This window comes from Lacerta agilis, chromosome 8 (genome assembly GCF_009819535.1).
Source record: "Lacerta agilis isolate rLacAgi1 chromosome 8, rLacAgi1.pri, whole genome shotgun sequence".
NCBI lineage: Eukaryota > Metazoa > Chordata > Lepidosauria > Squamata > Lacertidae > Lacerta > Lacerta agilis.
This window is the reverse complement of record NC_046319.1, coordinates 27,278,595-27,304,923: the sequence shown is the minus strand read 5'-3', so window position 1 is coordinate 27,304,923 and position 26,329 is coordinate 27,278,595. Positions and strand designations below refer to the sequence as shown.

At 40.3% G+C, this 26,329-nt stretch overlaps 1 protein-coding gene across 4 annotated transcripts in view; it reads left to right on the top strand.

Moving 5' to 3' along the window:
- Positions 1-26,329, top strand: part of ZNF536 (zinc finger protein 536) — a 446,856-nt gene that overhangs the window by 270,783 nt on the left and 149,744 nt on the right. For all 4 annotated transcript variants that reach the window (XM_033156684.1, XM_033156685.1, XM_033156683.1 and 1 more), the window contains 2 exons: positions 907-1,059; positions 12,273-13,835. In XM_033156684.1, coding sequence (XP_033012575.1) covers positions 907-1,059; positions 12,273-13,835 — 1,716 coding nt within the window. The remainder of the gene's footprint in view (positions 1-906; positions 1,060-12,272; positions 13,836-26,329) is intronic.

Below are 26,329 nucleotides of genomic sequence, written 5' to 3'. Positions count from 1 at the left end.
CACAGGGTTGTTTGGGGGGGATTAAATGAGATAGGTGGAGCCATGTACACCACCTTTAGCTCCTTGGAGAAAAAGGTGGCATATAAATGCAATAAATAAATAAATAAAATATTGGGAAATCAACTGCATTGTACTGGACAAAATTCTCACATTCACAACCCAGAAATCATCTGTCCCCACCTGTGTGATATAATAGTGACAGCATTCTCATGGAGAGCTATAACTTGCTATGGTTTGTGGGCAGCCACAAGTGTAATTTCAAACAATTAGAACAAACATTGGGTGCAATTATTTCTTGAGTACCTTTAAGTCTCCTTGATTTTACCGTGAGAGATTTACGCTTGTGCTTACTCTCTCTTTCTTTAAAAACAAAAACACCAATCCTTTTTAATGAATTACGAATCTAGAATTCCTCCATCTCCTTGACATTCTATCTATTATCATTAGTAGTGGTAATAATTATAATAGTCTTCTCAGCACTGAAAACTTTCAACAGGGACTTCTATTTTGTTCTGTATATCTTTGCATATTGATTAACAATGAACCAAATTCAATGCAGCAAAAAAATCTTTAAAAAACAAAACTTTTTTTAGGATGAGAAAGTACTTAATAGGAATGAAGCAAAAGAAGAAATCAAACCAGCTGCTGACACAGCTGTTTCTTTTCTTGTCTAATTCAGTTCAGTATAAAGGTACCATATGCTGCTTAAAACGACGATGGGGAAGATGAAATAATTTAAGAGAATAACAAGAAAATACATGAATTGTCAGCATTCTGTCAGATTTAAAGAATGAAACAGACAGGTGTAGTATTGACATGTTTAGCTTTGTGTTGTGTTAGCAGTTTGAGTGAGAACAACTCCTTGACATGTGCTGAAATGATGTGTGAACGCTCTCTATATTTCAGATATCGGCGATGAAGCTGGGAGATCTGCCGGAGTCCAGCAACCGGCTTTGCTGAGAGACAGGAGCCTTGGGTCTGCTATGAAGGACTGCCCTTACTGTGGGAAAACTTTCAGGACATCGCACCACTTAAAAGTTCACTTGAGGATACATACAGGTGAGATCTCCCTGTAGCATAGCGGATGTTTTATAGGGGAAAAACTAATGCACATATGGTGTTGTATTGATGTGTGGTTGCTATGAAACTGAACTGTGAACCGAGAAATCCCCAGTTCAGTTCTCACCTGCCATGTATTCAGCACAAGCAAGAACCCAGAATGTCACCAACACCCCTGGCATTCTGGGAGTGACAGTATGGATCTACCTTTGAATTGTTAGGATTGTCAAGATAATGGTGTGAAGCACTCTGCATTTCTTAAAGAGTGCTGAGCCAAATCTTCAGGAGTTTAGATTTTCACCCTGAGCTTCCTGTGCTCAGAAAAGGATAGTCTTGCGTTGAACAGTTAAGAATATCCAATGTGTTTCTTTGTTCATTTCCTGGGCCCTAATCAGAGCACAGACTTGTGCAAAGGCGCCCAAAGGCTGTTTTTTACAAAATAGTTTTTGCTCCAGGAAACTCTGTAGCCGTGAGCTATCCCACAGGGCACAGCTCAGGGAAGCTCCTAGCGAATTAGCTCAGAGACTGCACAGTTCCCTGGAGTCTCCAAGCCAGCTTTTCACACACTTCCTTCTAGTGTCAAAGACTCGGATGGAAAATGGGCAGATTTTTGTAACGTATTACCGCAACATTAATGAAAGCAAAAATGAAATTAAAAAGGTGCTTTTGTCTCAGCTCTAGAAATGCTAAACAAAGTGTTTACCATGAATAAAAGAGCGCCTAGTTTGGGCTTTCTTAATAAACACACACACCATATTTATTTTATTTATAAAACTTCTATACTGCTATTCTGTTTGGAAAATATACAGAGCAGTGTGCAATAATAGCAAAAATGTTTACATTTGAGTACACACACATGCAAAGCATTAAATGCATAAGGCAAAAATACTCAAGGCAAGAAAAATCACCAAAGAATAGCTCCAAGGCATTCAAAGCCGATGGTTGCCTATTCCCAAAGAAAAGTAAGTCTGCTGCACTTTGCCATGTTTTCCACAATTTTCAGAGTTCCTTGGGTGGGTATGATGTGTAGTCGCCCAGAGCCATATCAGGGCACCTGTTTTCTAGGTCAAAAAGAAATGCTTTTAATATGATGATTTCAGGGCTGACTCAGCCCTAACTTTATGGGTTTCAGAATTACAGCAGCACATCCCAATTCCATAGTGCTCCGGTGTTAGTTAATAAGCATCCAGAAAACACAAGGAAACACTTAACAAACTGCCAAGAAGATTATTATTTATTACATTTGTTAGTGACTTTATACAAAGAAAAATTCTCAAAGCCATTTGTTAAGTTAAAATACAACAAATAAAAGCAACTTAAAACCAGAAAAATATATAGTATGTAACAAAATGAACCATGAAAAAATATACAGAACTCTCCTCTAGTAACCTATTAGCAAGGACAAGTTCTACCCACTCCACAAGAAGACAAGCACTACCGTAGGAGGCAACTTAATTACCAAAGACCTGATTAAGCAAATCAGCCTTAGCTTGTTGCCGAAAGACTGATAAGCATGGTGCCAGGCATGGGAAGACCATTCCACAGACTGGATGGTGGGGGAACAATTGAAAATGTGAAGCCACCCTCCGCATCTCAATCTGGATACTGTACATGGAGAAGTACCTCTGATGAGGACTGCAGGGTCCAGGCTGGTCTAGATGGCCAAAAATCTGTCCTTGAAGTATTGCAGTCCTGAGCATTATAGGGTTTTAAAGGTCAAAATAAGCACTTTGAATTATCCCTAAAAACTTGTACCTGGAAACTTTCTCTCCTTCCCATGTCTCAGGATGCTGAGAAAAAGCTATTGGTAGAAACTGAGACAGGATTTCTTTTCCCCCAGTGGTTCATTGCACCACACAGTGACACAGTTACTTCCTACAGCACTGTCACATCAGCACAAAAAAGTGGTGGGGTCTGCATAGGAAGTAAGCATGTCTAACTGCATGGGGGTGTTTCATGTAGGAAACCGTGACTGCAGCAGCTCCCATGCTGTGAGTAACATAACAATTAAATAAGGCCTCTGTGTTGATACTTTGGAAAAGCTTGCATAGCAAGAAAGTCAGCAATCATTTATTTAAATTCTCAAAGTACTGCCCACCTCTGTAGCTTCTCTAACAATGTAACAAATTTGTAGACAGCTTAGATTTGGAAGTATGGCGATGAGCTGAAACATATAATGCAAAATAAATCCCAAAGCGTTTATTGGAGATACACTAGCATAGTTGAGAAATACATGTGTGAAACGTATGAAAGACGTGTGTTTAGGTGTATGAGTTATTTGACATGATATAGATGTCTGAGGTCAGGACGTGAAATTGATTGGCAGTTGATGCAGAGCAGCCAGTGATGCTGAAGGCTTGCAAGCTGTTAAACAATAAATCTTCATCAGAAAGGACAGAATAAATGTTTAATCCAAGATTCATGGATGGAAATTACTTCCACAAAAGGGGCAATGACCGCTTATTTAGCCTTTGACGGTGATTAGGCAAATTCATGGTGGATGGGTCTCTGAACTATTAGCTCTTAAGTTAAATAGGACATCTAGGTGCCCTGCTTGCAAACTTCTAGGACAGGGGTCCCCAAACTAAGGCCCGGGGGCCAGATGCGGCCCAGTAACCTTCTAAATCCGGCCCGTGAATGGTCTGGGAATCAGCGTGTTTTTACAAGAGTAGAATGTGTGCTTTTATTTAAAATGCATCTCTGGGTTATTTGTAGGGCATAGGAATTCGTTCATTTTTTTCCCCTTTCAAAATATAGTCTCCCCCCCCCCCCAAGGTCTGAGGGACAGTGGACCGGCCCCCTGCTGAAAAAGTTTGCTGACCCCTGTTATAGGATCATCCTGTTGGGCAATGTGTGAAAGAGGATGTTGGACCTTTGGCCAGATATGGACCTTTGGCCTGATCCAGCAGGGATCTTATGAACTTTTTATGGACATATATTTGTCTTTCTCATTCCTCCCTAAAGGAGCTCCTGCTTTTGATGTGTGTATGTATGGAAATCCATGGAAGGTGAAAGCTTCAGAGCCATAAACCTGGTGTGATCTCTGAGCAAGATTTCTTAGAGACTTAAAAAATTCAGAATGTCTTTGTTTTGTGGTCAGCTACAACACCATGTTGCCTTTGCATACCAAGAGGTCAATGGAAGTGTTACTGAACTCAGTAAGGCCTATGCCCAAGTCTTACAGGATTGCACTGTAAGTCCCTTCAATTAAAATCAATTGAACTTTTAAGAGTAATTAATTTTAGAAGGGCCATGTTCTCTCTGTACTTGTGCTAATGGAAAATCATGAATATCCATCAAGCAATTAATTACCTGAAAAAGTAATCCAAAGATTCACTTAAAACTCAGTTAATACAATATATAAATATTTGATAATACTTTAATACTTAGGTCTAAAACAAGTGTTACTGGGGGCGGTGGGTTGGAGGGGGGGAACCCTACATTTATTTATTCTTTGCATATATCTATACGCTTATTGCAATCAGGTGGTCACTTTTTTGTTTAATGCACACCACTGATTGTTATTTCAGAACCTGTAACTTTCAATTTATGGGAAATAAATATGTTTTATTATCTATAAAAACAATGCCCTAAAACCCACTAAGAAAATTATCCTGGGAAGAAAACCTGCTATTAAAAATAAGACAATGAATTCACAGAGGCATTATACAGTCTATGCAAACAACATTTGCAAAGTATTTTAAAAGCACAACAATATTAAAATAGATAAAGATCAATTTCCATTAAGTAAAGAACAAAGTATTATAAAATAATAACAAGAATGTGTTGAAATGGAATGCAAGTCTTGCATGTTATAAATTTCCATGATAAACCATGTAATATCACCAATTACAAGGGTTATTAGAATTTTTTAAAAAACAACTTCTTATGTTCTTTGATAGAACTGGTACCAATTCTTAAACAAATGCGATATCAGTTAGTTTAGTTATTCTGGGTAACGGTTTCTCAATTTTTTTTGCAGTGCTTTAACTCCATTAAAAGTCTGGAGTGGTTAAAACCAACACTGTTTGGACACTTCATTAACCCAGCCGTTATGTTCGGCTTTCTCAGCACCTGATGGTTAGAAAGCAATCAGTTTCCCAAGAATACCTGAGTGCTTACAGGCCCATGACTTGAATGACTCCATCCTTATCCCAAATTGATAGGTAAGGCTGAAATATTCAACATTGGTCAGCAGCAGAAAGCACAGGTCCTCCATAAACCCTGCAGAAGAACTTCTGCATTTAGATAACTCAGCCTGCTCGTTTGTGCCTTAAGTAGCAATTCATGGCTCTTACCACTGGAGAGGTCTCCCTCTTCTGCTGAGGACAAAGTGCCTTCAGAACAGCAGTGTAGTAGTTCTTTTAAGCAGTGATACCTGGCGAGCCCTTCATTCTTGCATGCTAGGAGCTCTTTTCATCACAGGATTCCCTGTGTGACATTTCTGTGCAGTCTTATTTTTGACCTGCCACTGTAGTAGCCCCAGAAAGCATTATAATATCCACCTACCCTCAACCTATTCCCACCTGCAGATGTAGTACTGGCCTTTGGTGGTGTAGCTCTTTCCCTTTGGGTTTTTCTCCTCCTATCCCCCTGACCGCCATATTGCTGCTGTTTCCTGTAATTTCTCCCTGCTTCTTTAAAGTTAATGGGCTATGCAACATTAAACTGAACGGAAACTATGGGATACATTATAAATTAAGTTATGTTAAATCAGGTGCCCTTTTTCAGGCCAAGGGCAACGTTACTTAGTAGAAAGCTGCTAGGGGCTGTATTCCACTACTGGTCAGGACTAGACTTACATATAAGCCATGCTCTTAATATGCACAGACAATCACAGAGAGGGGGGGACACAAAGCTATTTAGCATGGAAACAGGCATATATTTAATTCTCCACTTAATTTCACCTTACATTTTCTCCATATACTTTGTCTTTTACAAAGTTTGTTAAAAGAGTATTGGAAAGCCTTAACAAAACACTATCCTGACTGCAAAAGGCAAAAAGAACTTGGGAACCTCAGCAGAAGAATGCCAATAATATCAATTCACAGCTGAACTTCAAGCCCCGCCTTACCATAGCTATCAACTTTTCCCTTTTCTTGCGAGGAATCCTATTTGGAATAAGGGAATTTCCCTTTAAAAAGGGGGGGGGGAGTTGACAGCTATGCGCCTTACAGCTATTCAAAGGCTCAAGCTTTACAGTGCAAGTGCACCTCCGAAATTGTATGTCTGTAGTTGCAAAACGCGAAGGGGACTTTTTGTATGTGTGCAATGACCACCAATTTCCCTGTCTGCTGAGATGTATTCTTCCTGCACCACCACTTTTAGCAGAGGAACATGTTTCATTCTCACACCATTTGCACTGTTGAGCAGCTGATAGCAGGAGAAGATCTGAAGGGCCAGATGAGAGCCAGTTTCACGCCCACCCAGCCCATGGGCCCAACAGTCACCCACTTCTGTATTTTAAATAAATGCAAATTGCACACTCACACACACACTTACCCTTACCCTTTTCAGAAAGCATGTGGTGGCAGGAATATTTGAGGGGAAATAGCATTATGCTCCAAAAGAAGATAGAATTTTGTCATTTAAAATCTTTTCTTCTTATGTTTCAAAGTTGAGCTAAAAGGGCCTTTCTTTTACTTTCTCCAGATAACTCAATCCTTAACATTGTACTGCTTGCCTTTTCCCGACTTAATGACATCCCAAACTTTTGTTGAAAATAATTGATTGAATTTAAATTTCCTTAAAAGTTTAAGAGGTAATGTTACAGTATAAATTTCCTACCAAACACTAAGTAGGGAAATATCCATTAGTGAAATTAACTACAGTTTCTAGGTAGCTAACAATGTGGCGTATACAGTAGGGCATGGCTAATGAACACTGCAGTGGGTGATATTTCATTATACAAATTAATGCTCACATTTTAATGGGAAAGTCACATAATGAATCTCAGCTTCACTGACAGCAATTAGAGACACAGATTGTCCCCTTCTGGACAAGACACTGTTTAGCAATAAGCAGCTGTGTAAAAAGTCTTCAGGTTTGCAACATATATATGCTTTGGGGGAATTGGTGTACAGTTTATATTAATGTACTGAAGCTTCAGAGCTAAGGAGCATCCATATTTATTTCTCCCAGTATTAACTATGCAAAGACTGTAGAAAAACTAAATAAATATCTGAGATAGGATTTAAATTCAATTATATAGCTTTGCAAAAATTAAAACATTATTCTGTCTGTTGTGCAATAGAACAGAAGGTAATATAAAACCCAGAATACAAGAGTATGGAATAATCGTATACCTTTCCTTTGTCTTTGCTTTGCATCTTTCCCAGTCACGATAGCAAGGGAGTAAAGAGATTCAGAATGCGACTGGTATTTCTGACAAACAGATGAACTATGTGGGGAACATGTGCATGATCCAAAAATAATCCCACAGAACCTTTGATATTCCATTTGGTTTCAAAAGTGTGAAGTGAGTGATTAGAATGATAAAAGAAATTACTGAGTAGGAAGAGGCATAATAATGAACTAATTAAACCGTACTGCAGCTCTTTTCTAAAATATTCACTCTGCCATTGATAAAATGGGTTATCAATAACCGCTGCATTGATTTAAAAATCGGTTTGGTATTTTTATTAGAATATGCTCACAGAGAGGCTCTTCACTATTTATTTCAATATATGTACATAAAAATTAAAAGCCAACCATTCTTGCTGTGTTGCTGAATGCCACTCGTAGATGCTTTGCATGCAGAAGGCTGCAGGTTAAATCTCTTGCATCTCCAGGTAGCACTTGAAAGATCCCTGCCTTGAAACTCTAGAGAGCTGCAGCCAGTCAGTGTAGACAATACTCAGTGAGATGGACCAAAGGCTTGATTCAGTCCTGTATTTCAAATGTGAGTTGCTGCTTCTCCTTTAGACCTGCCAGAAAATTGCTCTCCAACTGGATTAATTGGGGGGGCGGGGGACAGACAGACAGTGGACTTGGTTTCATGATGTGTAGAAGCAGCAAATAAATATCTTCTCTATTAGTATCATTTTAACCAGTTTCATACTGCACAAAACTGGTCCAGAGAGCTACTCCACTGGACTTGGGCTGATCTCATCGAATGCGAAAGTACCCAAAGTGAAGTGGCTGGTCTTGCAATCTCACCTCCTTTATGTTTTGCAGTATGCATTATTCATAATAATCAATGGAGACAATGGAATTTAAAAGCGTTTCACTTTGACTGGATTGGACCCAATGGCTTTGTAATATTATTTATGGCGTCATTCAGGTGTGATAATTCTTAACAACGATATCCTTTAGTGGGCAACGTTTAGAAATAGTTTGTAAAGACACTAGTTTGTTACTGAAGACTTTATTGATTCTATTAAACGTGATTCTATCACATTTGTCACTGGAAATACATTGGTCATGTGTTCAATACCTTTCCCAATAGCATGGTATACAGAAATCCTTGAGGGCTGATTAAACAACCCATTCCACTAAGAAAAATAGTGTCTGTATCTGTTGTTACTTAGGACTGGCTTGGCCACTGAAAATTTGAGATATCTATCTATGGTGGCAGGTAGTTTTAAAATATAAATTAGATGAAAAAAATGCTAGAGAACTTTTTGAGGAGAAAGTTATTCATTTCTCACCTGCTGCAATGGCAGCTGGGTGAGATGAACATCTGTTCTGTTACTGTTTATTTATAATCTTCCTTTCAGCCAGAAAGGCGGTTCACAAGAATAAACAGATACATACTAACAATACAACTGATACAAATTAAAAAACATTTCAACTGTATTAAAAACCAAACACATTTGGATTTCAGCCCCAAAGGCAAAGAAAATTCCCTACAAGAATGTTAAGAAAAATAAGAATACTTAGGCAGCACCTTCACCTTATAAAGGTCCCAGGCAGTGGGGTGGGGGCAAAGCAGATGGAAAAGCTTTCCTGTAGCCAGTCAGTCAAGGGGAGATGTAACAAGAGCAAACAGCCTGCTGCAAGGCCACAAGGAATGGCAACCAGTAGGTTGAGGCCCAACCAATGACTTAGCTGGAGATCCTGCCCCTGCAGGCAGTGGAATATTTGGGCTCTTAAATTTCAGCGGCGCCCTGTGCAGCACTAAAATTTGGTGCCCCCCACCTCTCACACTCCTTTGTACACCATTACTGTGGCATCCCGTGCAACATGCTCCCCAGTGCGACTGCACCAGTTGTGGCACCTATGGCTGCCTCTGCTGCAGATTCCACCAGAAAGCAGTTTGGTTGCCCACCATCTCCCTCCCTTCACTCCAGTGCAACCACCAGTTGCCTCAGAACAAATCAGAGATTTGATCCACCGCTTATACTCTCCACGAGGTGGCTCCTTAGCCCTGCCTATGTGGACCAATCAACTGGGAAATGGTGGTCTTAGGCCTGGTGATTAGATCAGGCCACAACTGCAAGGGACGGTATGGGTGAAGAGAAAGCGGAAAAAATGTGGAGAACATCTTGGTCAAGAGGGATTCCTCAGGTCAGGTTCTTAGGGGAGGGTGACACTCACATGGCCTCCCTCAGCACGCTAAGCCACTGGTGGCCATGATGACCAAGAAGTAGTGCTTTAACTGGATTGTATCCAACTTTTGGATTTTGTTTGTATTACTCTACAAAGGCCCGAACATCCTGGATCCAGGGTGCCTCAGGGACTGCCTTAACCCTTAGAATCAAGGCTGATCACCGAGATCATCTGCTGGAGTATTGTGTTGTCTTTGTTTGTCTACTTGCACTTTGTCATTTAACAACCACAAGAAACTGGGCCTTTAGTGTAGTGGTTCTCAGACTTGGATCCCCAACGGTTGTTAGACTACAACTCCCATCATCCCTAGCTAGCAGCAATGGCACTGCTTTAGTGTCATTGGCCCAGTCCTGGGGAACATTCTACCCACAGAAATTCAGTAGGTGTTTTCTGGGCCAACTTTTAAGCACCTGCTCAAAACTTTTTATTTTGCCAATGCAAACAATTAAGAGTGCATCCTTCCACAATGGTTAATAGACTGAGTAAAGATATACTCTCATTCTCACATGTTCTCACTTGAGATGAAATGAATTGGCTGCCCCAGTTCATTACCTCCAATAGGTAAAGGTAAAGGTACCCCTGACCATTAGATCCAGACGCGGACAACTCTGGGGTTGCAGCGCTCATCTCGCTCTACAGGCTGAGGGAGCCGGTGTTTGTCTGCAGACGGCTTCTGGGTCATGTGGCCAGCATGACTAAGCCGCTTCTGGTGAACCAGAACAGCGCACAGAAACACCATTTACCTTCCCGCCAGAGCGATACCTATTGATCTACTTGCACTTTGATGTGCTTTCGAACTGCTAGGTTGGCAGGAGCTGGGACCAAACAATGGGAGCTCACCCCATTGCGGGGATTCGAACTGCCAACCTTCTGATCAGCAAGCCCTAGGCTCAGTGGTTTAGACCACAGCGCCACCCGCGTCCCATTAGTGGGTAGCAAATTGGGATGATCATTTCAAAAATTCTCAGAAGGGCAGGGCCTGAACAAGATTATCAGAGTGGTATAGCAACCAGTGCCTCTTTCCAGGAAACTGGAAATTGTAGCTTCATAAGAGGCATAGGTTTCTGAAAGCTCTTGGCACCCTTAAACTACAGCTCCCAGTATTCTTTGAAGGAAGCCATCATTATTTAAAGTGGTATGATATTGCTTTAAAAATGTATGGTGCTGATGGGGCCTAAATACTTTGAAGCCTGGAATTTCTGAACTAATTTTAAAATAGTTTAGAATATATAGCTTAAAAAACAACAACACTAAGATGCAATTTCTAATTTGTTTGTCTTTTGGTGGGGCGGGGGGGGGGAGATGTACAAACAATGCAACATTTTTCAGGGCACAGTTCACAGATGGCTGGTTTGGCATTTAGATCATTTCAGTGAAAGAAAACAGTAGAGAGAAAAAATAGTTCCTTGTTGTTGAGGTCGCTTAGAGAAATAATTGCTGTTATTGACAGAGTGCTATTAAAAGGAGCTTCTAGAACTGTCAGACTCCTGTCTGTTTCGATGACTATTCCAGCATTCAGGTCTGCAAGGGAACCCTTGATTGCTAACAAGTGCTAGTATACATTTAAATTCACATTTATCTAGACATATTTTTCCTTCCGGGTGTATATGTGTGAATTTCTTTAAATATTTCACATATGTGCTTTGCAACCCAGAGTTCTTCTAAATCAGAAAGAGCCGTACAAGTATAGCACTGAATTAGAAATACATATATATATATTTAATTCATGAAGATCATCTTATATGTTTTAGAACACTATTTAAGCCAATCCTTACTGTGTTGAAAAGTGCTTATTAGAGGTAAATTACACATTTTACTACTGGAGCATTAGAGGTACCATTAGAGCAAATTTAAAGCACTGCAAAAAAACAAAACAAAACACCAGTAATGTTAATTTCAAACATAGAAACTAAATATATTTTCTACCTTTTATTGCCCATTCTCTCTCTAATTTTTATTGACTACCTTTTATCTTAACTATATGTTCTTACTCAATACGATTGTAATGCACTGTAACGGTATTAATATTTTATAGAAGAAACTGTATTTATAGTTCTTTATTTGGAAACAATGCAGCAGGTCTGCAGATCTTTGAATCCTTCTGGAATGGTGCCCTCCAAATAATGATAAATTACTTGAGCAGAATGCCATTTGCTAATTATATCCATGATTTACTGCAGAGCAAGACTTAAATCATTCATTTCAGTCTTGCGTAACAGTGCCATAAAATTTTTAGGGTTAAAAATTGTTTCCATATGTATAATTTAAACAAATTTTAGTGCTATTGTTTACAGAAAAACATTGTAGTCATCCATTTGTTACATATTTTGTGCCCCCCCCCCCCGGCTTGTACTTTTAATGATCACTGTGGTGGAATAGTTTTGCTTCGTTTTAATAATCATATCTTTTCATTCTGAAGCACTTTTAGCATATTAAGTTAAGGAAAATATAACTTGTGTGTTTATGCTGTGTAAGTCTTGAGTTGATAGAAGGTGATCTAAAGAAGAAGTTTGTTTTATTTTACAGGGGAAAGAACTGGAATTAGGAAAATAATTAGTGGGTGTTTGGAACCATCATTATTGTAGAAGGATAGATGTTGATCCCCTCCCAAATAATTCATTTTAATACAGCTAATATACCTATTTATCTTTTGATAATTGCAGGTGAGAAACCTTACAAGTGTCCCCACTGTGATTATGCTGGTACACAATCTGCTTCACTCAAATACCACTTGGAACGACATCACCGGGAACGGCAGAATGGAGCAGGACCACTTTCCGGACAGTCTCAAAGTCAAGAACATAAGGAAGAGACATCAAATAAAGGATCAATGTTCATTAGACCTGAAGTACTAAGAGGAGCCTTCAAGGGTCTTCCTGGAATAGATTTCCGGAGTAGCATGGGATCTCAACAATGGTCACCAGGGATGCTTTCCTCAGGAGATCATCCAGGTCATTCGACTGGCATGTCTTCAGAGGTTTCTGCAGATGGCATCAAGGGGTCTGACATATCTTCCAAAGGGACACGCTTTTCTGAGCTGGGCAGAGCTTACCATAGTATGGTTGGAAATGGAGTGAACTTTCAAGGGTCGTTGCAAGCTTTTATGGACAACTTTGTCCTCAGTTCCTTGAAGAAAGAAAAAGAAATGAAGGATAAAGTCCTGTCTGATTGCATTTCCACAAAGCCTCTGGCTTTAGAGAGTGGTGAGGAGAAATCATCTAATAAGCAGAGAAAAACAGAAAAATCACAGTATGAGCCTCTTGACCTCTCTGTGAGACCAGATGCAGCCAGTCTTCCAGGTTCATCCGTTACAGTCCAAGACAATATTGCTTGGCATGGCTGCTTGTTTTGTTCATTCACAACATCATCTATGGAATTAATGGCTCTTCATCTCCAAGCCAATCATTTAGGCAAGGCAAAGCGTAAAGACAGTGTTTTAGGATCAACTAGAAATGGTAAAGACCCACCCAGGGAGGCCATTGCTTCAGCAAATAAAGCTAGCTTGCTGCTGACTTCCATACAGTCCAACAAAGATGTAGCTACTTCAAATTTGATTGGTCAGATAGACCCAGCTTCTGAAAGAATGAACCAAGGATCCAAGGACTCTCCAGGAGAACAGAGGAACACCCCTTGGCCTGGTCACATGGATTCCACTTTTTATAATTTTGCAGCAGACTTCTACAAGCAATTTGGTGTTTATTCCGGAGTTGTTGGAGCACAAAATGCTTGCACCGGTAATGAACCTGACATAAAACCACAAAGTGAAGATGACTCAAGCATGCTGCTTTCTGACTCTGTAAATAAAAGTGCTACTGACGACCTGTCAGACATAGCTTCCTCTGAAGACATGGAGTCCTCCAAGGAAGAAACCATTGATGATGAGGACATTGAAACAGAACCTGCTCTTACGAACAAACCATTGTCCAACCTGAGCAAAGATGGTGCTGATAGAGGGGACAACGTACAAGGCTCTGTTGCCTCAAAAGGACTCATGCCGCCATTGCCACCTTCCGAAAAGCAGTGGCACAGTCAGAATCTCCTCGCTTCCCATGAAGCTACACCAGGTGCCATGAAGCCTGAACCAGCTCAGAGCCCACAGGTCCTGGAGAAGCAAGTCAACATGTTGTCGGTCCTAAGAGCCTACAGCTCTGATGGCTTAGCAGCCTTTAATGGACTTGCAAGTAGCACAGGAAGTAGTGGATGTATCAAGAGACCTGACTTGTGTGGTAAGTTTTAGAATCCTTATTTCAGACCATTTCAGAGAAAAACAACAATCCACAAAATTACTGAGTATGTCAAACTGTGCTTGTTAGTAAATTTGGCTTTAAGATGATGTTTTAAAACCCTGGGACAAAATTCTACTTTGTTACAAAGCATGGACCTCCATTGAAATTAGTGGTGCTTCATGCAGCAGTACGTGGCCTTTATATGTGGTCCAGGCCATTAAAAAAATACATTGTGTAGTTTTTAATTAGATAAGTAGTTATATAAGACATTTGTATTTATGATATGTGACCAGAACATCTGCTGCTTCATTTTGATCAATCTGGTTTTATTTTATTTTTTAAACTGACGTGGTAACTTGCAACTTTTCAGCATTTGAACTGAGAAAAAAAAGTAAAAACACTAAATGCTTTGCCAAGCCTAAGCCTAGTTTGCTTTCCAAAAAAAAATTTCCCCTTATGTTGAATAAGGACATATTGAATATGCTCAATGAAATATAAATAAAAAAAATCTGGGTGGGTTATTTCAATTCGTAGTTATATTTTTATAGAGAAATTCCAAAAATTATTAATCAGACAGTCAGGATTATATCCAATGTTAATAAAACTCAGAGTAGACCTGCTGGGATTAGTGGACCTGCTTTAGCCCTGCTCATTAATTTCAGTGGATCTACTCTTTGTAGCTGGGTTTCAATCCTAATATTTTGTTATTTTCAAAAGCTAGGCAATTTACTGTTTCAATTTCCTTACACAATTTCCTTATGGTAAACAACACAAACATCAATTACCTAATTAATAAGACAGTTGTGTATGTATGAAAAACAAACAAACATGCTGTTGTCCTTGAGCAGGTGCATATAATCACTTTATCCCTATGCACAATTATTTTTGGAGTCACCAACTGGCTGGTTACATTGTCTAGGTCAACTTATCTAATCATTAGGTTATCTAGAATGTAAAGAGTTTGCTTGCTTACTGCCTTGATGGTTTCAGCAAAGTCTATTTTTATTGCTTCTCCAAAGTGGGGTGATTAGGAAGTCTGTGTCATATTATTGCCACCACATAGTGACACCAACATTCCTCATGTGGAGAGAGAGAGAGAGAGAAACTGGGTCCTTTTCCTTTTCTATATGATCCACAACCATGCAAGCCTCAAATACCAAAACTTCTAGTGTGTAGGAAAACTCAGAGGTTTATGCAGCTTTCGGTGCAAATAGATTTAAACAAAACAAAACAAAAAAATAAACAAACAAAAACACCCTTTAATGAACAGAAAGGGTCTGTACAAATTAATCTTGTAATATGATCTCTGTAGTTTTAAAGCGCAGAAAGAGCTGCAACAAAAATGCCAAGCAGACCATTTTTAAAAATGAATTTATATACTGCAGTGGTGATAAGAAAATGAAATGAAATGAAATGTAAAAGCTCACTTAACTAGCTGCACATCCTGCCCCACTAGATGGTACTGGCACCCTGATCCTACAATTCCACATTTGCAAACATGGGCTTGTCATATTCACACTTTACATTTCTGGATGCGCCCCTAAGAAGTCTCAATGCATGGAGTGTTCCTAGGACTTTCTGCACCAGCTTTGAAATCTTCAGAATGGGGGCATGCCATTACTGGGCTGGACAAACCAAGATAGAACACCTCCATTGCAGGCTGATGTAAGTGCATTGCGGGGGGTTGGACTAGATGAACCTTGGGACCCTGTCCAACTCTACAATTCTGTAGTTCAAAGTGCTGAGGAAGAGTGGAGTGCAGAGGCACAAAAGCACACAGCCTAAATTCAGCTTATTAACCCAGAGAGGTAACGCACACAGCGAGCAGTTAGAAATAGCATTCAGCAAGCGGGGAGGGGGTGGGTTTGCAATGCCATACCTCTAAACTTTGCCTTTTGCAAATCAAGGCCACCCACGCTGCTCGGCTCAGAAATATGCTGGGCTGTTTATTTTTAAAATGTGGAATCACAGATTTACTAAATTGGAGCTTATTACACTAAGGCAGAGGTCTCTTGGGCAGAATTTTTTAAAAAATGAATTAAAGTAGTTGTTGGGAGACCATAGATTTAGAGGCTCCACCTTATTTTCTAGTATTCTTGGTGTAGGTATGGTGTTGGAGTGGAGTGGGATGAAGTAGAAGACAGCACCATTCATATTGCTATATGCAAACCATCTCAAGGCCATTCACAAATCTACGTACAAGGACTGTTGCAGATCTAAACAAATGTCCGGCTGCTGGACATTTAAAATTGTCCAGCAAATTCAAGATACTGGATCTCAAATAAGTGGAGTTGCAATCCATTAGGAAGGTTACACGCATGCCTTGAACTTTTAATATGCAGACATGGCTGCAGGGCAGCTTTGAATGGAGAAGTGTGCCATTCTGAGCTCAGTACCCATAACTATGCGGTGCAAAGAATGTTTTCCAAGTTGTCAAAAAAAGAAAGAACTATGGGATTTCTGACAGTTTGAAAAATATTGACAGCTGTTAATGTTATGCAAATTGAAAGTCCCACATTCCCTCCTTTTAATAGCTGTTCAGCCTCGTGATTATGAGAAGGAGGCTGTCCAAAAAATCTAAAATTTAAAGTTTCCCAGTGTGAGATTGTGATCAAAGTTTCACAACCTTACTTTCTATTTAAGTGTTATGTTCACTTATTATAAACCACATTATCATTGTCGTCATCATCACTTTTGAAAACAAATCTCTTTTATTTTTTAAATTTCCCATCCTTCTAATGATTCAAAATTAATTTCATGAGTTGCTGAGTACACGAAAGTTTCACAAGCTGTGCCTTTTAACTGAGATAGAGCATCAGAGCTACGAGGTTGACCTGCAATAAGTTCAATTATTTTTATACGTGGAATTGCAGTTCAAATACTCTTTCCCACACCTCCAGATTTTTTTTTTTATTTTAAGTTTGGGCTGATATCTTTACTAGCCATTTCCACAGAAGTCGTCGTAGTTGCAGACTATGAAGTTGTAGTAGCCTTGCAGGAGTATTCTTCAGTATTCTTAAGAGTTCTGCCAGTTAGTTCTCCCAGAGACTGAAAATAAATTAATGTACATGAAACACAGATCATGGCTACTAAGTTTTCTGCTGTTCCTCAGACTAAGGAATTTTTGTGACCTTGGCCTTCTCTGAAAGAAGTGAATTGATGGCATAGTCAATGCATTCCAAGAAGCATGCCTTGTGATTGGCTGCATTTAGTGGTGGAGGAAGCCTCTTCGTCACCCGGGGCGGCAGAGCGGAGGCACCCCCCTGGGGGCAGGGCGTCACGGCGCACGTTGGATGCACTGCGCATACCCGAAATTTCCAGGCATGCGTAGTGCATCCGGGCCGGCACTGCTGCTCCTACGGCAAGCTGGCAAGCGAGCAGCAGCTTGTGGGGCTGCCCCATCCATGCTGCTTTACGGATGCGGCAGCCCCACAAGCTGGCGAGTGAGTGGTGGCTTGTGGGGCTGCCCCGTCCATCCGTAAAGAAGCATGGATGGGGTGCCGGGCAGTGGGGGAGTGGCAGGAGGGGCCAGGGAGTGTCACCCCCTCCCCTGGAACCCGGGGTGGACCGCCCCCTACGCCCCGCCCTTCCTATGCCACTGGTTGCATTTGTTGCTCGTAAGTCATGTTTCCTCAGTGAATGGCTGTAGAGAGCAGTCATAATAGATGACTGTGCAACTAGTAATAACAAATCATCTTACCCAGTTGACCACTTGAGTTATCATGCATAATGTAGGCATCCTGAGAGATGGGTTGGGTGTAAGACTGAAATTAGTGGAAGGTTTGTTGTTGCTTCACTTGGAGGGTTGAACTTAGAGAGCTTTAGACTAGTTTTGCTTGAAAGCTGCTTGCTGAATGGCGTTTTAGTGGAAATATGCTAACATCTCTCAACCCAAACAGTGTTACTGTGCCCTTCTTTTTCAGCCCAATTCACGCAGGTTCTTGGCTGCTTTGAGCTAGTGAAGTAGCACTGCAATCCCAACTGTCTTGTCTATTGGCTAACCCAGGTCCAGCTATCATCACAATGGCGCACTCGGGACCTCTTCATGTGTTATAGTTTAGCAACTATACTGTGTGTACCCATCATGTTCCTGTAATACATGGGAGGGGTACATATTTATTTTGCCCCTCTATCTATACGCTGCAAGAAGGTGAATGGGTCCAGTCTCTCTGCCACACATATTGGAAATGTACATACAGTGAAAAGAATGTGGATTTCTATTGCATATTATGGAGTACATGGTGGGTATGCATAGTGCTTCTCTTCATTGTGTAATTATGAAGTGACCCAGATTAGTTTTGCTTCTGCTTAAATGTATGAGTGTGCCTGACATTGCACAAATAGATGGATAGAGTCTGTGCGCCTAATGATGGCCATTCTTTAGTTTAGTTTAGATAACAACTAACTGGAGACATTTGTCATTTATAGGTTTTTTTTAATAATACCTCCTGACGTTTTGCATTATCCCATTGCCATTATGAGTTTTAAAATGTGACTGATTCACTTGCTCTGATGGTGAGACAGTCAGCAGGAATGTTCTACCCATATTGATCTCAACGTCTGCTCTCCCCACTTGAAATAGGCTCTGTCATCCCAGTCAAACCTTCCCCAATCCGAGCTCAGAAAACAGTAGTTTGTAGACCAAGACAATCATTCACTCTGCTGCTTTGATGCCCGTGTTTAACGGGTATGCATCTGGAGACCAAAATATTGCCATGCATTCACTTGCATAATGGACATGAGCAATGTTTTAGGATAAAGATCATGAATGACGGCTTTTTTTTCCTTGTGTGTTTCAGCAAACTGGCTATTACAAAGTAATATGTTACTTTGTAAATAAGTAATTGATCCAGACATGGCTACACACACACATTTGATTTGCTTAAGCTAACAATATGGATCAGATTTTCACTTAGATATATATAACTGTTAAATCACAGAAGCAATCCAGTTTTATATCACTAGAGCCTTTATGTAAGAGCAATATAGGGCAAAATTGAAACTTTATGGTGAGCTGAGGATTAGATCACTCTGTTAGCCACCATGATGACCATCTTGTCCAGGGGTCCTCAAACTAAGGCCCAGGGGCCGGATGCGGCCCAATCACCTTCTCAATCCGGCCCACAGACGGTCCGGGAATCAGTGTGTTTTTACATGAGTATAGTGTGTGCTTTTATTTAAAATGCATCTCTGGGTTATTTGTGGGGCATAGGAATTCGATCTTTTTCCCCCTTCAAAATATAGTCCGGCCCCCCACAAGGTCTGAGGGACAGTGGACCGGCCCCCTGCTGAAAAAGTTTGCTGACCCCTGATCTTGTCCCTTACTGTTTTCATTGTTACAAAACTGAGTTTAAGGGACCTTTGATCAGCTAACCAATGGACAATTTAGTGCTTTTTAAAAGTGTGTGTGTGTGTGTGTGTGGAGAGAGAGAGAGAGAGGGGGAGGGAGAGGGAGGTATAATACTGAGATACAGTAGGGAAGAAATGTCTCCTGCTTTTTAAGAATTAGTTCTTCATACCACTGCCTTCTGTTTACTCAGAAGTAAGTCCCATTGAATTTAGTGGTTCTTCTTGTTGTTCAGTTGTTCAGTCGTGTCCGACTCTTCATGACCCCATGGACCAGAGCACGCCAGGCATGCCTATCTTTCACTGCTTCCTGCAGTTTGGCCAAACTCATGCTAATCACTTCAAGAACACTGTCCAACCATCTCATCCTCTGTCGTCCGCTTCTCCTTGTGCCCTCCAACTTTCCCAACATCAGGGTCTTTTCTAGGGAGTCTTCTCTTCTCATGAGGTGGCCAAAGTACTGGAGCCTCAACTTCAGGTTCTGTCCTTCCAGTGAGCACTCAGGGCTGATTTCTTTAAGGATGGATAAGTTTGATCTTTTTGCAGTCCATGGGACTCTCAAGAGTCTCCTCCAGCACCATAATTCAAAAGCATCCATTCTTCGGCGATCAGTCTTCTTTATGGTCCAGCTCTCACTTCCATACATCACTACTGGGGAAAGCATAGCTTTAACTATACGGACCTTTGTCGGCAAGGTGATGTCTCTGCTTTTTAAGATGCTGTCTAGGTTTTTCATTGCTTTCCTCCCAAGAAGCAGGCGTCTTTTAATTTCGTGACTGCTGTCACCATCTGCAGTGGAGCCCAAGAAAGTAAAATCTTTCACTGCCTCCATTTCTTCCCCTTCTATTTGCCAGGAGGTGATGGGACCAGTGGCCATGATCTTAGTTTTTTTGATGTTGAGCTTCAGACCATATTTTGCGCTCTCCTCTTTCACCCTCATTAAAAGGTTCTTTAATTCCTCCTCACTTTCTGCCATCAATGTTGTGCCATCATATTAGTGGTTGTTACTCCCTTGTAAATATGGGATTTCGCTCCTAATCAGTTTAATAATGAAACTTTGTCCAGTGCTTTTTCCTCTCCACTCAAGACAACATTTATGGTGAGGACCACTGAGATGCTTCCCATTAATATAAGCGTATTAATGTGATATAATGAAACACCATGCTGCTGCTTAGAACATCCTTCTCAAAACAGTCCACATGAATGTAATGTGAAATTAGGTGGGAGGTGGCGCAACCACATGCTACCCGTAACATTTTCTATTGGATAAGTTTTGTACTGTTTCCTTTTTGTCATGTGACTTGATCTTAACTTCCAGCCACTCACACCTTGGTCCATATTTAGTCATTTTTGCTTGGTGATTCTGCCGAGGTATGCTACTTTAATATCAGATTTTGATCTTTCTTGCCCATACCAGTATGTTGCTATCAGCCAGCCTTAATTACATGCTATGCAGCTAATTTAACAAATGCTTATAAAGTGCTTTGCAAAGGTCCTGAAGAAATGAGGCCTACACAAATATGGAATGTTGCTTTGCGTCCAGCATTATATCTTTACCAGAAGCCTTCTTTGTGGTTGGCAGTTATATTTAATCTCCCTTTAACCGCTGTCGGAAATAAAATGAGGATATAAAAACAGTCCCTGTCACTATTATCTCTGAAAGACTTTGACCTTCTCTAACATACCTGGCTGCAATCATATATGCATTTACCTGTGGTACTTACTTCTGAGTAGGCCTGTATAGGATTGCACTTTAATATACCATATATACTTGAGTATAAGCCTAGTTTTTCAGCACATTTTTTGTGCTGAAAAAGCTGCCCTCGGCTTATACTCGAGTGAGGCAGGCGGTGGGGGCGGCGAGAAAGAAGCCCTTTCTCTCCACTTGTGCCGCCACCAGCTCTCCCCAGTCAACCATTCCTTAAGAAGTGTACAAGAACAGCGGTTCTTTACTCTCCCCAGGCAGCTTGTTCCATTCCTGAACTGCTCGCATAAATGCAAACTTGGCAAAGGAGGAAGAGGAAGGAGCAGCCCAAAGGGCTGCTTTCGGGCTGCTTGTTCCTCCTCCTCCTCCACAGCGGCAAAGGTGAATTGGCTTATACTTGAGTCAATAAGCTTTCCCAGGTTTTTGTAGGAAAATTAGGTGCCTCGGTTTATATTTGGGCCGGCTTATACTCGGGTATATACGGTATTATTTTAAATAGGGGACTGTTGTGTTGCTGCTGAATATGCACATTGTTGTAATAACATGGATCTTATTAGAACAACCCCAGGGTCTGTACTTGTTGAACTGCCCCATGAGAAAGGTATGAATTACATCTATGAATTATAATATTCAGAATTTGCTGCTTTCCCCCCTTTTTCCCTTTGCTAAAAACTCTGATCTACTTCGTTCCATGTAGAGTTTCTTCTGTTCTTGAAACCATATTTTGGCTCTTAGAAACAACTTGGTACCATGTTGAATGGAATGAGATGTCTTTGTGAACACATCTTCCATCACTAACGGATTGTATAACAGTCTGTTTTATGGTAGTGCCTTCAAATCTCAGGGCAAATTCACAAGGCTATGCTTATCTTGTGATAACAGCAGTGATTATGACAGCTTGCTTGTTTGGACGGATATCACAGCTCAACTCTCCTGGACAGGACTTCTTTATCACATAAACAAAGTGCATTTAACTGAAAGGAAGCATTATCAAGCAATAATCACTTAATTGCTACCACTTCAATTAAGGGTATGAATTTGCATGCAGAACTATCATAGCTTCAGGAGAACTGAGGACATGCCTCAGTCTAAATAGTCTCTTTCCATGGGCCTAATCTCATGATCTGGGCATGGTCTTCAATAGTCCCTCTGTCTGTGTGTGTGTGTGTGTGTGTGTGTGTCTCTCATACACACAAACCCTCCCCTGTGTTGACTCCAAGGCCCTTCATCCCATTGTGAACCAGCCATGTGAATCCTGCATCATATGAAGGATTTGCTTTTGACATGTTACTTACAATCAAATTGTGGTGTATTCAGCAGTGCACGAAAAGTGGAATATTATGCAACAGATGCACATGACTGGCTCATCATGGATTGAACCATTTGAGAGCCACTGTGGTTCTTCTTGAGACTATTCTGCACTAACAAAGTAATTAAGTAATATCATGGTCTACCTATATCACTCAAATCTCTTTTGCTCATTTTCCAAAATCTCATCTTTCTTTTGCATTCAGTCAAAGTCTAGCTTTGGTTGATTTGTCTATTTGCATCGCTTCTTCATATTCCTAAATTTCTATTAAATGTCATTTCACTGAATCCCAAGGTTCCAGAAAACTGACCTCGTGTGTAAAGGCATTTTCCACTTTAAATGTAAGCCACCACAGGAATTAGCAAGGGATTGTTCAGCAGGAGCGTCATTTACATTTCAGTGTTTGTGTATGTTTCAGTTGGGAGAGGGCAAAATTTAGCAAGACCCAATAAGTCTTTCTCATGGATAAATTCAGGGATCAGGGTTAAATTGTAAAACGTTTGTGTGTTATAGAATCATTTGTCATGATTCTTTTTTCCTTTTCTTAAGAAACTGTGGCATTATCAATGCAGGACAAGCCCCACTTTTTTTCAGCAAAAGAATCTCTGCCTTCTGCGTGCATACCTACCATGCAAGAACATTTAATTGTATGATAGAATAGTCAATCTTGGTATGCAGTATTATGTACACTGCCTAGATGAAAGTTCCAACTTAGTAACAAAAAAGCATGCTCTGAATCCTATCTCACACACCCTTCTGCACATTTCCTAAATAGCACCCTTTCATTTACAGAACTCTCTGGGATCTGAGGAGACATTCAGTCCATGCCGTTTTCTTTTCTGCCATTACTGTGGTAGAAGTTCTTTTGTCCCTAATGAAGTTACTCCTCGTGTTTGTCTGTGTTAGCTGGGATCAGAACCTGGCCCTGAGTCCTTGGGCTTCAGCTGCTGTTGTGGATAATGCATTGCTATTTGCGTGGCAATATCCAACCAAACTCATATGGCTTTCTCCCTTTTTTAATTAAGTCGAATGCCAGCAGCCCAATGAAGTTTGCACTCCTGGATAAAAGGGCTGGTCTGTGCCTAGCATTGTATTTGCCAAATGGTTCGCTAGTCATTTCAGTACAAACAAATGGATGGTGTCAGTAAGTCTGCAAACACTGTTGACATTTAGCCTTGTTTATGTTACTTTCCTTTTGCTGCACATTTTTGGCTCAAAAAGCTACTGTCGGAATCAACAGTGACTTCCTAAGCAGAAGCTAAGGGCCCAGCCTCTTCTAAGCCTCACCCCTGGGACCACTTGCATTATTAAGTGTGGAGGCTTTGATTTTGGGATCTTATGCTCAATATGTCATTTGGCTGTCTAGAATTACAATAAAATTAGTCTCCAAATTTGTAGAGAAACAGAGACCAAGACAATATATATACATTGTTTGTTATTTCTAGTTCTGTTTTGTTTTTTTCCAACTCTGAACTAAAGCTGTGTGGAAAAGCAAGCCGTCGTATTGCGCCTTCTAAGGATGCATATTCAGAATCACTTAATGCAGATTAGGTTCCCTTGAACTTTCACCACCCTCTTGCCATTTAGAATCAGGGTGCTGAAGAGCAACGAAAAGCTGATTCTCCTCACACTTTCCATGGTGAGCTTACTCTTGCCTTTTCGTTTTAGTGATTATAAGTACACAAACATGGATAATAATTATTCCAGATTAATTAAGCAGGGGGCATGAACTTGTGTGCAAGTGACGGAGCTCTTCCGCTAGGCCATAAGTCACTGAGAAGTAATTCTGGCTCTTTCTATCCCTGGCACCTGCTGGTTCTGCCAGTTCTAGAAACCTCTGGGGCCTCTGTCCAACACTAAGTTAGATTCCACTGGACTTAATTGTATCTGGCTGTGTGGCATTGTATCGAACATCTTCAGCAAATTAAGCAAATGAACCATAGTGACTAGGTGTAATTTAAATAAGTACCATGATGTTTATTAGGCCTATATTTAAAGATAGGCAGGAAAGAGAAAGTTAAATCAGGCAATATAGGTGCAAGGTGCACCCCAGCACATTTCTTATTTTTATGGTTTTGGAATGTGACATGGCTGGCATGTTCCTTGTTGCTTTCTTAATAAGTTCCACGTTCTATCTTCAAGTGTCTTCAAAATGAGAGACATCTGGCAATTATAATTCAAGTGTATTTTAAATCCAGAAACCTACAGCCTGGACTTTGGTCTACTCTGCTGTCCTCCGAGATACCTACAAGTATTTGCCATGTACTCAAACCATGGTTTCAGTCTCACTTAGCATACAAAACTACCATAGCATAAATGGGTAGACTGTAATCTGGCACAGTTACTCGTGTAGAATTCCCATTGACATCAGTAGGACTTGCACATAAGAGAGTGTAGAACTGCAGCCACGAACCAGTCCTGTGCTGTTGTTTTTAGTCATAATTTTGCACCTTAAAAAAGAAAGATATACACAAATAAGAACATTTTTTGTCTTTCACATATCAGTATTTTGGATATTCTTTTATTATTGTAAAAAATGTGTAATCTTGTTGAATTTCTGAATCTGCTGCTTTTCTGCTCATGTTCCTAGATAATTATATCACTGGGGGTAAATGTTGCTCTGTTAACTCTTTAAAGCAAAGAGGAATTTCTATATATTTGTCAAAGTGTAGGAATCGATATGTGTGTTCACTATAATCTGTTTATCGCAGCAATACAAAAATCAAAGGCTTTGTAATATGTTTTGTTATGTAGGCATATGAGTCTAGAGAATGGACTGCCTTCGAAGTGGAAACTTCCTTTTAAAAAGATTACTTAATTGTCATTTCTACTTGAGTTTTAAATAGTTTCAAATTTTGTAATACTTTAGGAGGGGAAGAATTACTGTAGTTATCTTTTTTCATATTCTTTTGAGAAATGCTTCCAGTTTAATATGTTGTACCAGTTTTCCTCTTCTTCAATATTAACCAAGAAATGACAGTGAAATTCAATGAACAACACTCTTGACAGCCACAGTTTAAAAAAAAAACCTGTGATTGAAGTGAAATGTGTAAACTTCTGCTGGGTTATCATGTGCTTTGAAATAGAGTATTGTTGGAAGTAATTAGAAAATATATTAAGGTTTCCTGGTAATGAAGGCATGTAAGTTTTAATAATTGTTGCTTTCTGAATAAGTGTCACACTTTATCTTTAAATGTATATGGAGTTCCAAGTTAGGTCATTTCTGAATGGAATGTAAAACAATACTAAAAACAATGCTTCAATAACTTATCTTGGTGTTGCTAATAAAATTAAAAAGCTGTTAACCATTAGTATAGTTTGGAGTCGTTTTGTTAATTCACTCAACAACAGAACTGCCAGGAAGCTGCTCTGTCAGCTGGAGGGGAAGGATCCATCTTGAGGTGTTTTACGGGGAAACTGGGTAGTGCAACTGGTTGGGATTTCATTTCTTCTTTCTTTTTTTAACTCCTTGAATGAAAAGACCAATTTGTTCAAGCGAAAAGCCACTAGTGCATCTTTTGTTCATCTACGATATAACAATTGGTTAGCTGAAGAGGAACATACTGAAGTGTATCGTAGAGATGTGCATCTTTTTTTCCACTGATGTAAATCAAAGATAACACAGCTGGATTTAGGGTTCCCATGCCATACCCTGAAAACCCACCTTATGCCAGATGAAGTGGGAGTTACCTGAGCATTGGCTTCTTACACCTGTTCATCTCCAGGTTCTCCCCATTGCCCTTCCTTCTGTGGGGCACAAGTGAAGCCTTATTTGCTACAGCTGCTGGTGAAGAGGAAGAAGTTCAAAGGCAAGATGAACTACATATTCCTCATTTCATTCTCCACAGGCAATTTAAAGGGCATCCTATGAATCTCTAGATTGCTACCTGGCAGCTCTAGAAGGACCTAATAGTGCTGCCAGACCAATTGCTCATCTAGACCAATATTGTCTATATTGGGTTTATCTAACCTGGTGCGCTTCAGCTCCAGCCAACATAGCAAACAACCAGGGATGATGAAAGATGTGAGTTCAACAGCATCTAGCACACCAGATTGAGGAAGGCTGACCTGCACTGACAGACAGTGGCTATCCAGAAAGAGTCTTTCCTAGGCCTGATCCCAACTGGAGACTTT